Raw genomic sequence first — 17500 nt, 5'->3', positions numbered from 1 at the left:
ATGGTGACCAGACATTTGAAGCTCCAAAAAGCACAGATAGTCAGCGGTAGCGATGCTTTATAGTTAAAAAGTGCTTAAATATTGATCTTTTTTGCATCTAAAGTGATTGTGTTGCTTTAGAAGACATTAATTTAACTGCTGGAGTCGTATGGATGATGTTTATGCTGACTGTCTGTGCTTTTTGGAGCTTCAAATGTCTGGTCACCATCCACTTGCATTATAAGGACCTTCTGAGCTGAAATATTTCTCTATATTTCTTCAAACGTGTTCTGCTGAAGAAAGAAAGTCAAACACATCTGAGAAATCATGAGGGGGAGTACATGATGAGAGAATTTCTCATTTTTTGGGTGTACTTTCCCTTTAAATGGCATTTAAGACTCTTTTGTCCCTGCAGTAAGTGAGAAATGTCTCCGTTCTGATGCGTGGGGAATTCCGGCTCGACCTGTCCGTCAGGTGTGTGTGTTGACAGTAGTTTATGATCACTTAAAGTCCTCTGTTGACAAGATAACATCACTGACAGTTGTGTAGTTCACCTGCTCAATAACATTATTCTAATATCCTGTATACTTGCATAAAAGCCATGTTCTCTGACATATGTGTGATAAAGCGCTTTCTCTTAACAGCTGTTAATCCCTCACACAGCTGCATTCGTGTTTAAATGACATCACAGAATACCCGAGAGTAACTGTATATGAACAGAGTCTTGACAGAGTGAGATATATACAAGCCTCAGTGAAGTGTTCTCTGCAGATTTAATCTAGTGGATGTACGCTATTAAAAGCTTAATTTGATAAATACTAAAATATAGAGGATTGTAACAGAGCCAAGTCTCCTTCATCTCAAAATAAGTAAGTGTATTCCTTTTTCTCCCCAATTTTGGAACGCCCAATTCTCAATGCGCTCTGAGTCCTCGTGGTGGCGCTGTGACTCAATCCGGGTGATGGAGGACGAATCTCAGTTGCGTCTGAGACCGTCAATCCGCGCATCTTATCACGTGACTTGTTGAGCACGTTACCGTGGAGACGTAGCGCGTGTGGAGGCTTCACGCTATTCTCCGCGGCATCCACGCACAACTCACCACACGCCCCACCGAGAGCGAGAACCACATTATAGTGACCACAAGGAGGTTACCCCATGTGACTCTACCCTCCCTAGCAACCGGGCCAATTTGGTTACCCCATGTGACTCTACCCTCCCTAGCAACCGGGCCAATTTGGTTACCCCATGTGACTCTACCCTCCCTAGCAACCGGGCCAATTTGGTTACCCCATGTGACTCTACCCTCCCTAGCAACCGGGCCAATTTGGTTACCCCATGTGACTCTACCCTCCCTAGCAACCGGGCCAATTTGGTTACCCCATGTGACTCTACCCTCCCTAGCAACCGGGCCAATTTGGTTACCCCATGTGACTCTACCCTCCCTAGCAACCAGGCCAATTTGGTTACCCCATGTGACTCTACCCTCCCTAGCAACCGGGCCAATTTGGTTACCCCTTGTGACTCTACCCTCCCTAGCAACCGGGCCAATTTGGTTACCCCATGTGACTCTACCTTCCCTAGCAACCGGGCCAATTTGGTTACCCCATGTGACTCTACCCTCCCTAGCAACCGGGCCAATTTGGTTACCCCATGTGACTCTACCCTCCCTAGCAACCGGGCCAATTTGGTTACCCCATGTGACTCTACCTTCCCTAGCAATGAGTGCGTGCGTATTAGTGTGCGTGCGTGTGAGTGTGTGCATGTGTGTGTGTGCGTATGAGTGTATGAGTGTGTGTGAGTGTGTGTATGAGTGTGTATGAGTGTGTGTGTGTGTGTGTGTGTGTGTGTGTGTGGGCAGTACATCTGTGTTGTATTTAATGTTGTATGGAGGTTCGCTGCACACAAGAGGTGATGTGAATCACTGGTGGTGCATAAAACATGGTTCAGATGTTCATTGCTGTATGTGCTGCATGTGCTGTATGTTTATACAGCTGTTATAACGTTAGGTTTGGTTACAGACGTGTAAATGGAAGTGCTGGTCTCTCTAACGCTGTCTTTCTCTCTGTGAACACCATCAGCATGTTTATTATCACACGCCTCATACGCCGTCTCCATGTTTATTGTGATTCAGTGGAAGAGACCTCTTTAATACTCTCTGACTCTCTTTTCTGTGTTCAGGTTTTCTGAAGTCACCGGTCAACAGTCATGGCACTATTCCAGTCTGTCCCGGTGTTCTTTGACCATCCCGCTCTGGACCCTCGTCGTCACCGGCGCTCCCCGACCGGAGCGATGTGTGCAGTCAGCAGCCTGATGCCCAGCCAGATCTGCTATCATGACAGAGCCAGTATGGGGGTGAGCACCGGTGTCCGCAAGGGCACGCCGGGGTCAGGACGACTGCTGTCAGACTCCTCTAAGGACTTTCTGGTTGGCAGTCGCACCCCGTCCAGTAAGAGGAGGGCTATTGTGAGCAAAGGGAAGGGCTTTGGTGGTCGTTCGTACTCGCATGAAGACTTGATTACAGACTGGGACAGCGATCATTCGGATGTGGGTTTCACTGGAGTGGACGGACCGCCAAAACTCGTCCCTGTGTCTGGACAGTTAGAAACGGTGAGTACGGTCTCAGTGGTTTGCGCAGGCATTTTCTGCATATCGCGGCGCCATTATGTGGTCAGTTCTTTATAACGCGCCTGCTCATTTTAGCTTATCGCGGCCCATTCGGCACTGACAGCACTAATAAAATCATGAATTGTATGATATTATGTGTTCATTCAGGAGTCCTGACTTCAAAATTACATTTGTAATATTTTCCACCAAATGGCGCCATTATCCTCATGTTTATCCTGTGCAGCAAATACAAACTTTTCCCCTATTCTCTGTTTACTGTATTATAGAGACCTGCAGGACATCTGTGTGTTTGTGTGTGTGTGTGTGTGTGTGTGTGTATTCTCTGTTTACTGTATTATAGAGACCTGCAGGACATCTGTGTGTGTGTGTGTGTGTGTGTGTGTGTGTGTGTGTGTGTGTGTGTGTGTTCTCTGTTTACTGTATTATAGAGACCTGCAGGACAAGTGTGTGTGTGTGTGTGTGTGTGTGTGTGTGTGTGTGTGTGTGTGTGTGTGTGTGTGTGTGTGTGTGTGTGTGTGTGTGTGTGTGTGTGTGTGTGTGTATTCTCTGTTTACTGTATTATAGAGACCTGCAGGACAACTGAATACATGATGCAGATGTTGTAAAAAAACAACAGTGGCATTATATAAACAAACGGGCATTTAAAGGGTTAAAATCCTGAAAATGAATATTTGGTAGTTATGATCAGGACTGATGTTGGTTAAAAACATGACCTAACCTGTTACCTAAAATATATATAATAAAGTTTCTCTGAGTAACTCTTTTAAATTGACGCACGAGGGTTAACGAGCCCTAAAAGCGTCCCCTTACACTCCCCTTTAAATAGGCTTGGAATGGAATACTGATCCAGGAACATGTCCAAACTGTTTTGTCACTTATCATGCTAATGTTGTCCTACAGAACAATCATCAGGCCTTGATCAGACCCACCGCCTTCAAACCCGTCGTCCCCAAGAGTCGTAATGCAGTGCAGTACCTCTCTCCACGACTAGGGGGCGCTCTATCCGGCAGTCAGGGCAACCTCAGTATGTTGTCTCAAGGAGATGAGGAGCTTGCATCTGGACCAACGGAACGCCGCGGTTCCTACAGTGGAGCTCGCAACGCTTTGTTCAGCCAGTCTTTTACCATGACGGACACCGCTCGGACCTCCTCAACAAACATCCCGTCACATAACGGCCCCGTGTATAACCAAAGTGAGCTGACCAAACATCACGGACACTCCAACTCTGACAGTGGACGCTCCTCGTCCAGTAAGAGCACAGGGTCTCTGGGGGGTCGCTGTCAGCCGCTGTCAGACATGTGCTTCAGCGGACACTCCCCTCCGCACATCGAGGTCTACGAGACGATTGTGAGAGACTTAGAGGAGAAGCTGAGAGAGAGAGACCTGGAACTCCAGCAGCTCCGCGAGAACCTGGATGACAACAAAGCGGCCATCTGTCAGGTTAGTGAGCTGGCGTCGTCATCTGTGCATATTAAAGGAATATGCCAATGTTTGAGCCAGTGTTGTTAGGCACTAGTCTTGTGTGTCTCGCTGCAGGTGTACGAGGAGCGACAGAAGCGCACGGAGCTGGAGATGGAGGAGTTCAGACAGACCTGTGCAGCTAAGATGCAGAAGTCGCCTCAGAAAGCGCAGCGAGATCAACAGTTACTGCAGCTGCAAGCGTTTCAGCTGCAACAGGAGAGGAAGAAACAGCAGGAGGAGTTCACGCAGCTGCTGCAGGAGCGACAGAGACTCGAGGAGCGCTGCGTCTCTTACGAAAGAGAACACGCACAGCTCGGCCCCAGACTGGAGGAGACCAAATGGGAGGTGAGGACTCAAACGCCAACGGAGGAAATGCCGTTATATGCAAATTAAGACGTGGATCCAGCTAGGGTCATTAAACCACAAAAGGATGCGATTTAATTAAATAAATAGTCTGCATGCACTGCTCACTTCACAGTGTATGTGTGCTCCACTTCTGTCTCGTATTGTGTCTCGTGCTCAAAGTAACAGACAGGCTCCAGATTTGGGGAGGGGCTTATATATAAGATGTTTTTATCACTTCGTTACACTTGAATTTTAGTTTTTTGTTCAAGTTTTAATAAATCAATTAAATTTTTAAAGCAAAATCAATAAAGCAAAAATATTCAGCTGACCCTCCGAGGGGATTGAGCATATAATCGGATATTAATATTTTAAATGCGATTATCGTTAAAATATTTTTTACATATCGTCGAGCGTAAAAGGGAAGTAATTTTATGGAGACCCGCACAAACACGTGTGTTCTCAATTCCATATTGCAACATGTTACCCGTTAATATTTGCATATTTGTTTGTTGTTCAGGAGTCTTTGAGCAATATAAACATTTTATTTGACTAAAAAACGTTGTTTTTGAAAATAGTGAATTATTGGTTTGTGGTCGGGCTCTTTCGAAAAAATGCATCAACCAAAAATGTAAAAATGGGCTCCTTAGTGAAAAAAGGTCCCTGACCCCTGACCACAAACCACAGACCCCTGACCACAAACCACAGACCCCTGACCCTTGACCCCTGACCATAGACCCCTGACCACAGACCCCTGACCCTCGACCCCTGATATACAGCTACAGATGTTATAAACAACAGATTTTTTTAATGCAGAACTATTACACACGATTACTCCCGATTTAAACAAGGCCAAATACTGCGTGATGCGTAATCGTCTTCACCTGTGATGCCACTCATCACCAACACAGACCTAATGTTCAGGTGCGACTTCACGTCTGTCTCTCTCTCTGCTGTATCCCTCAGGTGTGCCAGAAGTCCGGTGAGATTTCATTACTGAAGCAGCAGCTGAGAGACCTGCAGGCCGATCTGTCTCAGCGTGTCGGGGAACTCGTGACTCTGCGCGGGCAGCTGAGGGACGTACGCGCAGAGCTGCAGACGTGTCAGAGTCACCTGCAGGAGGCGCACACGGCCTCTCGTACCCGAACCCTGGAGCTCGAGGTGTGCGAGAACGAACTGCAGCGTCGCAAGAGTGAAAACGAGCTGCTCAGAGAGAAAATTAGCCGTCTCGAGGAGTCGTCGTGTAGCCTGCGTGAGGCCCTGAGCGCCACGCACGTCACCGACCTGTCCTCCTACGGAGGGGGCGGGGAGGAGCAGCGGCTGACCGATGAGAGTGAAGAGTTAAAGGGATCCAAGCAGCAGATCGACAGACTGAAGGCGGAGCTTGCTTACGAACGCCAGACTTGGTCCGATTGGACCGCGACGTTCGAGAGTGACCGGAAGAGTTGGGAAGAGGAGAAAGAGAAAGTGATTCGATATCAGAAACTGTTGCAGCAGAACTACGTTCAGATGAGCAAACGGAACCGTGCACTGGAGCGATCTCTGCGTGAACTCAGTCTGGAGCTGGAGTCCAGAGAGCAGGACGACGATGAAAGCAGCGGTAATGAAGTCACCTTTGATGACATCGCCACCACGGACATCTAACATCCGTCTTCAAACACTAAACATGTATTAATCACGCTCTACTGCTAGTACTAGCTTTACATTAAATGCAACAAAGATTGTTTGAGGCCACAGTCCAGTACCGACCCGCTTTAAGACGATCATTTATTATTCTGGAATGTGGCACACAATGAAGCTGCGTTCACACTGCCAGCGACACGCCGCGATAACATGAGAGCTGGCGACTTCCGGCAACACGAGCGACAGTCGCCGTCGGCAACCGTCACACACACACACACACTCACACTCACACAAACACTCTCTCACACACACACACACTCACTCACTCACTCTCTCACACACACACACTCACACACACTCATACACACACACAAACACACTCATACACACACGCACTCATACACACACACTCATACACACACAAACACACACACTCACACACACACGCCTGCCCAGCGAGAGCCAATGGGAGAGAAGATGGGAGAGCTCACGTGACCCTAATATTTAATAATAATATTAATTGTAAAGAAACGGGGCTGTTCAGACTCTCCACACACAGCACTAGCGACCTAACGGTCCGCCACTGGCGACATGCAGCGCACAGTAGCCGGTGGTGTGAACGCAGCTTGAGTGTTTAATTAAATGTACTTTACTGGCATTCATGTATTTGAGGAGCAGCATTATTGAGGTAAGATTCATGCACTCTGGATTTCTAGTTTTATAAACCCTCATGACGGTTATATTTGTACCCAAATAAAACACTAAATGCAATTAATAAAACAGTATTTGTATGAATGCTTATGCCTCAGAAGTAGAAAATCTCGATTATTCCCCACAAACTTTGCTTTTGTGAGCAGGATTGTGATATTTTGAAATGTACTCATCACACTTCAAGGTGTCCGGCGAGGTCTTGATGCTGCTGTAATCCTCTTTGAGGTGCCCCGAGTGTGCCAGGGGAAGAGACGGGCACTTATTACCAGTATGGAGCAGCAAATTCTTGGGATGGCGAACTTCATGGCTCTCTTTTCAATTGTGCATCTCAGCTTCCAGAAGTTGTTTTGCAGCCCGCAGGTGAAATGAGGTGCCAAGAGTTTGTCTGTATCACTGACAGTCATGCCGAAATATGCCTTGTAGCCACACACACACATACTCACACTCACACTCACTCACAAACACACACACACTCACAAACACACACTCTCACACACACAAACACACACACACACACACTCACACACACACATACACACACACACACTCACATACACTCACTCACACACACACTCACACACACTAACACACACACTCTCACTCACACACTCACACACACACACTCACTCACACACACACACACTCACATACACTCACTCACACACACACACACACACACTAACTCACATACACTCACTCACACACACACTCACACACACTAACACACACACTCTCACTCACACACTCACTCACAAACACACACTCACAAACACACACACACACACACACACTCACACACACACTCACACACACTAACACACACACTCTCACTCACACACTCTCACACACACACACTCACACACACTCTCACACACTCACTCACACACACACACACTCACATACACTCACTCACACACTCACTCACTCACACACACACACACACACACTCACATACACTCACTCACACACACACTCACACACACTAACACACACACTCTCACTCACACACTCACTAATATTTCAGTATTTTGAGTACAGTCGATTCATTTCCGATGGTCGGTCATTTTTGACTGGGAACACAAGTGTAACAAAGTGAAATAAAACCAATAAAATGTGTTTTCAGAGTCCATATGTGAACAAAGTCAAGTAATCATGTGGGGTAATCATGTGGGGTAATCATGAGGGGTAAACATGAGGGGTGAACATGAAGGGTGAACATGAGGGGTAATCATGAGGGGTGAACATGAGGGGTAATCATGAAGGGTGAACATGAGGGGTAATCATGAGGGGTAAACATAAGGGGTAATCATGAGGGGTAATCATGAGGGGTAAACATGAGAGGCAAATATGAGGGGTAAACATGAGGGGTAATCATAAGGGGTGAACATGAGGGGTAAACATGAGGGATAATCATGAGGGGTGAACATGATGGGTAATCATGAGGGGTAAACATGAGGAGTAAATCATGAGGGGTAATCATGAGGGGTAAACATGAGGGGTAATCATGAGGGGTAAACATGAGGGGTAATCATGAGGGGTGAACATGAGGGGTAAACATGAGGGGTGAACATGAGGGGTAAACATGAGAGGTAAATATGAGTGGTGAACATGAGGGGTAATCATGAGGGGTAATCATGAGGGGTAAACATGAGGGGTAATCATGAGGGGTAATCATGAGGGGTAAACATGAGAGGTAAATATGAGGGGTAAACATGAGGGGTAATCATAAGGGGTGAACATGAGGGGTAAACATGAGGGATAATAATGAGGGGTAATCATGAGGGGTGAACATGATGGGTAATCATGAGGGGTAAACATGAGGAGTAAACATGAGGGGTAATCATGAGGGGTAATCATGTGGGGTAAACATGAGGGGTAATCATGAGGGGTGAACATGAGGGGTAATCATGAGGGGTAAACATGAGAGGTAAATATGAGTGGTGAAAATGAGGGGTAATCATGAGGGGTAATCATGAGGGGTAAACATGAGGGGTAATCATGAGGGGTGAACATGAGGGGTAAACATGAGAGGTAAATATGAGGGTTAAACATGAGGGGCGAACATGAGGGGTGAATATGAGGAGTAAACATGAGGGGTAATCATGAGGGGTGAACATGAGGGGTAATCATGAGGGGCGAACATGAGGAGTGAACATGAGGGGTAATCATGAGGGGTAATCATGAGGGGTGATCATGAGGGGCGAACATGAGGGGGTAATCATGAGGGGTAATCATGAGGAGTAAACATGAGTAATCATGAGGAGTAAACATGAGGGGTAAACATGAGGGGTAATCATGCGGAGTAAACATGAGGGGTAATCATGAGGGGTGAACATGAGGGGTAATCATGAGGGGTTATCATGAGGAGTAAACATGAGGGGTAATCATGAGCAGTAAACATGAGGGGTGATCATGAGGGGTAAACATGAGGAGTAAACATGAGGGGTAAACATGAGAGGTAAACATGAGGGGTAATCATGAGGGGCGAACATGAGGGGTAAACATGAGGGGTAATCATGAGGGGTAAACATGAGGAGTAAACATGAGGGGTAATCATGAGGAGTAAACATGAGGGGTAAACATGAGGGGTAATCATGAGGAGTAAACATGAGGGGTAATCATGAGGAGTAAACATGAGGGGTAATCATGAGGAGTAAACATGAGGGGTAATCATGAGGAGTAAACATGAGGGGTAATCATGAAGAGTAAACATGAGGGGTAAACATGAGGGGTGAACATGAGGGGTAAACATGAGGGGTAATCATGAGGGGTGAACATGAGGAGTAAACATGAAGGGTAATCATGAGGAGTGATCATGAGGAGTAGACATGAGGGGTAATCATGAGGAGTAAACATGAGGGGTAAACATGAGGGGTAATCATGAGGAGTAAACATGAGGGGTGATCATGAGGGGTGAACATGAGGGGTAATCATGAGGGGTAAACATGAGGGATAAACATGAGGGGTAATCATGAGGGGTAAACATGAGGGGTAAACATGAGGGGTAAACATGAGGGATAAACATGAGGGGTAATCATGAGGGGTAAACATGAGGGGTAAACATGAGGGGTAAACATGAGGGGTAAACATGAGGGATAAACATGAGGGGTAATCATGAGGGGTAAACATGAGGGGTAAACATGAGGGGTGAACATGAGGGGTAAACATGAGGGGTAATCATGAGGGATAAACATGAGGGGTAATCATGAGGGGTAATCATGAGGGATAAACATGAGGAGTAAACATGAGGGGTAAACATGAGGGGTAATCATGAGGGGTAAACATGAAGGGTAATCATGAGGAGTAAACATGAGGGGTAAACATGAGGGGTGAACATGAGGGGTGAACATGAGGGGTAAACATGAGGGGTAATCATGAGGGATAAACATGAGGGGTAATCATGAGGGATAAACATGAGGAGTAAACATGAGGGGTAAACATGAGGGGTAATCATGAGGGGTAAACATGAGGGGTGAACATGAGGAGTAAACATGAGGGGTAATCATGAGGGGTAAACATGAGGGGTAAACATGAGGGTAACCATGAGGGGTAATCATGAGGGGTAATCATGAGGGGTAAACATGAGGGTAACCATGAGGGGTGAACATGAGGGGTGAACATGAGGAGTAAACATGAGGGGTAATCATGAGGGGTAAACATGAGGGGTAAACATGAGGGTAACCATGAGGGGTAATCATGAGGGGTAAACATGAGGGGTAAACATGAAGGGTAATCATGAGGAGTAAACATGAGGGGTAATCATGAGGGGTAAACATGAGGGGTAAACATGAGGAGTAAACATGAGGGGTAATCATGAGGGGTAAACATGAGGAGTAAACATGAGGAGTAAACATGAGGGGTAATCATGAGGGGTAAACATGAGGGGTAATCATGAGGGGTAATCATGAGGGGTAAACGAGGGGTAAACATGAGGAGTAAACATGAGGGGTAATCATGAGGGGTAAACATGAGGAGTAAACATGAGGAGTAAACATGAGGGGTACTCATGAGGGGTGAACATGAGAGGTAATCATGAGGGGTAAACATGAGGGGTAATCATGAGGGGTGAACATGAGGGGTAATCATGAGGGGTAAACATGAGGGGTAAACATGAGGGGTAATCATGAGGGGTAAACATGAGGGGTAATCATGAGGGGTAAACATGAGGGGTAATCATGAGGGGTAATCATGAGGGGTAAACATGAGGGGTAAACATGAGGGGTAATCATGAGGGGTAAACATGAGGGGTAATCATGAGGGGTAAACATGAGGGGTAAACATGAGGGGTAATCATGAGGGGTAAACATGAGGGGTAAACATGAGGGGTGAACATGAGGGGTAAACATGAGGGGTAAACATGAGGGGTAATCATGAGGGGTGAACATGAGGGGTAAACATGAGGAGTGAACATGAGGGGTAAACATGAGGGGTAAACATGAGGGGTAATCATGAGGGGTAATCATGAGGGATAAACATGAGGGGTAATCATGAGGGGTAATCATGAGGGGTAAACATGAGGGATAAACATGAGGGGTAATCATGAGGGGTAAACATGAGGGGTAATCATGAGGGGTAAACATGAGGGGTAAACATGAGGGGTGAACATGAGGGGTAATCATGAGGGATAAACATGAGGGGTAATCATGAGGGGTAAACATGAGGGGTAAACATGAGGGGTAAACATGAGGGATAAACATGAGGGGTAATCATGAGGGGTAAACATGAGGGGTAAACATGAGGGGTAAACATGAGGGATAAACATGAGGGGTAATCATGAGGGGTAAACATGAGGGGTAATCATGAGGGGTAATCATGAGGGGTAAACATGAGGGGTAAACATGAGGGGTAAACATGAAGGGTAATCATGAGGGGTAAACATGAGGGGTAATCATGAGGGGTAATCATGAGGGGTAATCATGAGGGGTAAACATGAGGGGTAATCATGAGGGGTAAACATGAGGGGTAAACATGAGGGGTAAACATGAGGGATAAACATGAGGGGTAAACATGAGGGATAAACATGAGGGGTAAACATGAGGGGTAAACATGAGGGATAAACATGAGGGGTAATCATGAGGGATAAACATGAGGGGTAAACATGAGGGGTAATCATGAGGGGTAATCATGAGGGGTAATCATGAGGGGTAATCATGAGGGGTAAACATGAGGGGTAAACATGAGGGGTAATCATGAGGGGTAAACATGAGGGGTAATCATGAGGAGTAAACATGAGGGGTAAACATGAGGGGTAATCATGAGGGGTAAACATGAGGGGTAAACATGAGGGGTAAATGGTGTTTAGGGCAGTTTCTCTGTTTAAATGTGTGTGTTTAAGGGAATATTGTCAGTAACTGAAGCATTTATAATTCAGCAGCTCATTCTCACAGTCTGTTCACTGAAACATCATATTTATCAATATTCATCAATTAATTAAACAGTGTTGTCTGGCATTCTTGAATGATTCCTGAATTCCATGAATTAACAATAAAATTAAGGAAACTGAAAGAAGTTTGATAGCAGTAATAATGAAACAATCTTTGATTGTGTTTTATTGATGATGATGATGATGATGATGATGATGATACAGGTTATGTGTGTAGAGGGTAAAACATCGAGACTGCTCCTTCATCTGAGTTTAGAGTCAGTCTGTCATCAATTACACACACACACACACACACACACACACACACACACACACACACACACACACACACACACACACACACACACACACACACACACACACACACACACACATGTACATGTTTGCAGCGATTTGACATTTAGTATGTTTTACATGTGGAACAGTCGCAATCTGCTCTTTATTCTGCTCTCTTCTCTCACCGGAAGGTGGGAATAAAATAATGGTGAAAAAAATCAAATAAAATGTGTCTCAGTTCCTTCCTTTTCTCTCTTCCTACATTTTGTTTTCTCTTCAAAGAAATGCATGCGGTACCAACCTTGTCCAGCAGGTGCCACTATCACTAAACATGTGATCTGCTTTTAATGCTTTTAATGTTTTTAATGTTTTCTCTGTTGCTGTATACTTGAATAATACATGTATTATTTATTTAAGGGTTTGCGAACGTTAAGACAAATTCAGATTACATATGTTTGATATGGAGTTATCATGTAACACGATTTTCTTTTAAGAGAGAAAAAATAATTTGGATGAGAGAATTTTTTTTAAGATTACAATTATGAAGACTTAGGCTCAGGAAGGAACTGAGACACCATTTTTTTCCCACATGTGGTTCAGGGCTTCCGTATTTTCTAGATTTACAGAGAACATTTCCATTCAAGCTGAAACGAGTTTGGAATAATTGAGCTCTACTTTAATTTCAGAGGCACACGTTCGGTTTGAATCCGTTCAACAGCCTGAATCACGTCAGACATCTTGACTTTATCTCCAAACTCCATCTCTCTGTGTTCCAGCAAGATTCCCTGAAAAACAAACGTGAAGGATTTACATAAATACTAACATTTACTATTTGCAATTTCTTTACTCCAAAGGAACTTACAGTCCATGTAATGTATAGCGGAACATGTTTAGCAGTATGTATGTCCCTGAGACTGTACCTGTGTTCACATACCTGTTGATGTGGGCCGATGACATAAACCGCACCCAGGACGAAGCCCTCGCCCCGCACGTTACCCCAGTAACCGTTCTGAAACGCCCGCCAACCGTTCCTCCAGATGCCCACACGCACAAACCCCGATAAACCCATCCGGCGCTCACGAGGACCGTAGAAACCTCTCTGATTGCACACACAAACACAAACACAAACACAGTTTAAATTGGACTTTTGGCGCCCCCTGCTGGACATTTCACTGGGAAACTGCAGCATAACGTGTGATGAAGTGCAGCAGCGGCCACGTATGCCACATTATATTTATTGCTTTAGCATTTAAGATTAACGTCTTTAATAAAATGTTTTGCTTGTAAAGTGTGCTCGCTCTAACGCTCTTTCATGGCGTCTATATTTTGCCATATAATACAATAACATATAGGCATTTTAAAATGCTGCGTTTACGCCGTAGTGGAGTTCTTGCCGCTACCATCCACCCCAACGAGCAGCCGCGGCCATCTTCCGGGGTATGGAGGAGCCCAGCTGCCTGGAAGCGGAGGAACGGCCGGTGACTGCGAGGGGAGAAGGGGCTCCTAGCCGACCATCTGGAGCGGTTAGGACCCCTACCAGCTGCTGAAACGCGCCGGGGTCTGAGACCGCCGACCGCGAGCGGGGAGGGGCTCACTGCCGACCACCTGGAGCGGGAGAACCGCTGCCAGGGGCGGAGGAAGCCCCTTCTGTTCCCTGAGAACGCAACGGGGCGTTCTGTCCGCCAGAGGCCGGAGGTCGGCCTCCAATCCACCCGGGGAGGGGCAACTGTCCTGCGTTAGAGGGTGGAGGCGTGGCCGAGGACCAAGTTACGGCGTATCAGAGAACCGGCGAGTAAGTGTTTATTTTTTCCTCTCTCTCTCTCTCAATTCAATTTCAATTTCAATTTCAAATTTGCTTTATTAGCATGACTGTGTAACACAATGTTGCCAAAGCATCAACTATTATATATAAATAATAAAACAAACAGACAAACAAACAAAACATATATGTATAAATCATGTCACATGTAGCATTGTAAATAGATGGATAAATAAATATACACACACTGTATAAATAAATACATTGGGTCACTCTAGAGAATTAGCTGTCTCTGGCGTTGTGAATAGCTAGCACATATTTAGCCGCTAGTGCAGCTGTATTATCATCTTCTCCGAGTAAGAAGGACATTTTTTCAGTGTCACTCAGTTCATAGAATGATGGGATCAAGGCTTCAAATTTGGGCAGAAACGTTCCTCTTATATTGCTATATTTAGAGCAAAAGAGCAGAAAGTGTTCCTCATCCTCTATGTGCTGTAGATCACAGTGTCTACAGATCCTCTCTCTCTCTCTGTCCATGTTTGTCTACGTCTTCCTCTCTCTATCTCTAGGTCATGGTCACTTCATCTGTATTTGGAGATGATTTGTCTTTCTTTAAAATGTTTAATAAATAGATAACTGGCCAATTTAGTGGTTCTATTGAGGGTCGAGTAACATTGGAGTTTATTCTGGAGGTCAAAATGTGCTTTTAATGATTTATCATGAGTGTCTTTTAGATTTGTGTGGATTTCTTTAATAATAATTTTGGGGCTGTAGCTGTGGTCAATAGGGAGTATAGTCTGATGGGCCGAGTTGAAGAGCGAGTGTGTTCAGAGGATGAGGTTCTGCTGAGGATTCATTGGCGAGGAGGGCTTTATATTGCACTGACTCTGGATCAGACTGATGGAGGTGATGCCAGAACTGAACACATCTCTTCTGGATCTCAATGTTCAGCGGGTACAGGCCTAGCTCTCGCCCTGCAGGCGGCGGTGGGCGTGTTTCTGTGGACCCCTAAAATATTTTTGGCAATTTCCAATTGTAATTTTTCTACTGGTGTTTTATCCCAATTTTTAAAATTTAGTACTGGTCCCCAAATTTCACATCCATATAAAATAATTGGTTTTATTATTGAATTATATAATTTGATCCAGGTTTTAATGGGTAATTTTAAGTGTCCGCATCGTGATTTTATGGCATAGAAAGCCCTCCGTGCCTTTTCACTCAGAGTTTTAACAGCCAGACCGAAGCGTCGAGGCGCTGATGTCGATACCCAGATAGCTATAGCTCGTGCTGTGCTGCAGGACCTGGCCTTTATACAGGAACTGGTGTTTGTGTGCCTGAGATCGGGCCTTCTTCTGGAACACCATGACTCTGGTTTTGTCCAGGTTGACTGTCAGGGCCCAGTCTTGACAGTACTGTTCCAGCAGGGACAGGCTCTGCTGAAGGCCCTCAGGTGTCTTGGGACAGCAGGACCAGATCATCCGCGTGCAGCAGACATCTGACCTCTGACCCCTGACCCCTGGCCTGTGTGTGTGGTGTAGAGTCGAGGCTCTCCAGCTGATGCCAGATCATTGATGTAGATGTTGAATAGAGTCGGGCTCAGACTCCACGGCCCTGCTGGAAGAGCGGCTTCTGTGGTCACTGATTTTCACAGCACTTTTGCTGTTGCTGTACAGAGATTTTATAATATCAAATGTTTTTCACACGATGCCAATTTGTAGGATTTTGTATAGTAGACCATCATGCCAAATTGAGTCGAATGCTTTTTAAAGTCTACAAAACATGCAAATATTTGTCTTTGTTTGTCCTTGATGTTTTTGTTGATGAGAGTGTGGAGGGAATAGATGTGGTTGGATGTGCGGTGTTTTGTGCTTTATTTAAAATGTTGTGTGATGAAATGTGTGAGACGATCGCCTGTTTATGATGCTGCAGAACAGTTTTCCTAAAGCACTGCCCACACTGATGCCGCGATAACTATTGGGGTCGAATCGATCACCTTTCTTGAATATGGGTGTGATGAGTCCCTCAGACCAGCTCTCAGGGGCGCTTCGGACCACAACACCAAATTAAATAATTTGGCTAAAGTTTGAATCATGCTGGGACTGCTGAGTTTAAGCATTTCAGTTACTAATGTGATCTTGTCCACATGCTTTCTTTAATTTAAGATGTTTTATATGTTCTAATATTTCAGATATTGTTATATATTTATCTAATGGATTTTGATAATTCTTAATTGTTTTCTCCAAGTCTTCTGATGTTTTCTTTTATTTTACTCTGAGGTTGGTTAAGGTCAGCTGGTGCAATTTTTCGATACAAATTTTCAAAGTAAGATTTCCAAGTTGTTGGAGCTCTCACTCGCTCTCTCCTCACTCACATCTCTCACTCACATCCTCTCATCTCACTAACTCTCTCCCTCCTCCACTCTCTCTCTCTCTCACATACCATAAATGAAGTCCTCTCATCCTGCACATCCTCTCACTACACTCTCTCTCTCTCGATCACATCAAGCTCTCATCTCTCACTCCTCTCACTCACTGCTCTCCTCACTCTCTCTTATATATAGATATATATGAATGGTATATGAATAATACGAATGATATATATATGGAATGATAATGAATGCATATATATAATGATGATGATGGAATATGGATAATAATATGGGACAAAATAATAGGCAACAATATGGTGCGTAATAACTAATAGAATGATGATAATGATTATTAGAAGATGATAGAATGATGATAGGAATGAAGAATGAATGATATGAAGAATGATGATGAATGAATAATGGACGAATGATAATGGATCAAGAATGGACATGATGAATGAATGATGTAATGTGAATGGTAATGGACGAATGAGCGGAATGAATGAATGAATAATGGTTCAAAATGAATGGGACGTGTGTATGAATAGTGGCATCATGATGATGTAATGATGATACATGATGGTAATGAATGATTGGAATGGAATGATGAATGATGATGATGGAATGAATGATGAATGATGAATGATGATGGATGAATGCGATGAATGATAATGATCGAATGATGGAATGATGATGATGATACAATGAGACGAATGATGATCGGATCGAATGATGATGAATGGAATGAATGAATGAATGAATGATGTATATAATGATGATGAATGATGAAATGAATGATGATGGAATAATGTACGTAATGATGATACGTAATGATGACAAGCAATGATGATGAATAATGATGATGATGATGATATGGATGATGATGAATGATGATGGTAAATGATGACGATGGAATGAATGATGATGATGATGATGGATGATGGAATGATGATCGAATGAATGAATGATGATG

At 44.7% G+C, this 17500-nt stretch overlaps 2 protein-coding genes across 4 annotated transcripts in view; one reads left to right on the top strand and one right to left on the bottom strand.

Moving 5' to 3' along the window:
- LOC127633621 (leucine zipper putative tumor suppressor 2 homolog) overlaps positions 1 to 8016 on the top strand; it is a 13852-nt gene extending 5836 nt beyond the window's left edge. For 2 of the 3 annotated variants that reach the window (XM_052112846.1, XM_052112848.1), the window contains exons 2-5: positions 2158 to 2586; positions 3505 to 4044; positions 4141 to 4410; positions 5374 to 8016. In XM_052112846.1, coding sequence (XP_051968806.1) covers positions 2185 to 2586; positions 3505 to 4044; positions 4141 to 4410; positions 5374 to 6051 — 1890 coding nt within the window. In that variant the 5' untranslated portion in view covers positions 2158 to 2184 and the 3' untranslated portion in view covers positions 6052 to 8016. The remainder of the gene's footprint in view (positions 1 to 2157; positions 2587 to 3504; positions 4045 to 4140; positions 4411 to 5373) is intronic. The other variant, XM_052112847.1, reaches the window with a different exon arrangement.
- Positions 8017 to 12396: 4380 nt separating this feature from the next.
- Positions 12397 to 17500, bottom strand: part of selenou1b (selenoprotein U1b) — a 7627-nt gene continuing 2523 nt past the window's right edge. The window contains exons 4-5 of the mRNA XM_052112885.1: positions 13335 to 13499; positions 12397 to 13185 (exon numbers count right to left, since the gene is read on the bottom strand). Coding sequence (XP_051968845.1) covers positions 13072 to 13185; positions 13335 to 13499 — 279 coding nt within the window. The 3' untranslated portion in view covers positions 12397 to 13071. The remainder of the gene's footprint in view (positions 13186 to 13334; positions 13500 to 17500) is intronic.

This window comes from Xyrauchen texanus, chromosome 40 (assembly GCF_025860055.1).
Source record: "Xyrauchen texanus isolate HMW12.3.18 chromosome 40, RBS_HiC_50CHRs, whole genome shotgun sequence".
Taxonomy (NCBI): domain Eukaryota; kingdom Metazoa; phylum Chordata; class Actinopteri; order Cypriniformes; family Catostomidae; genus Xyrauchen; species Xyrauchen texanus.
Note: the sequence above shows the minus strand (reverse complement) of the source record. Positions and strands in the feature narration are given on the sequence as shown.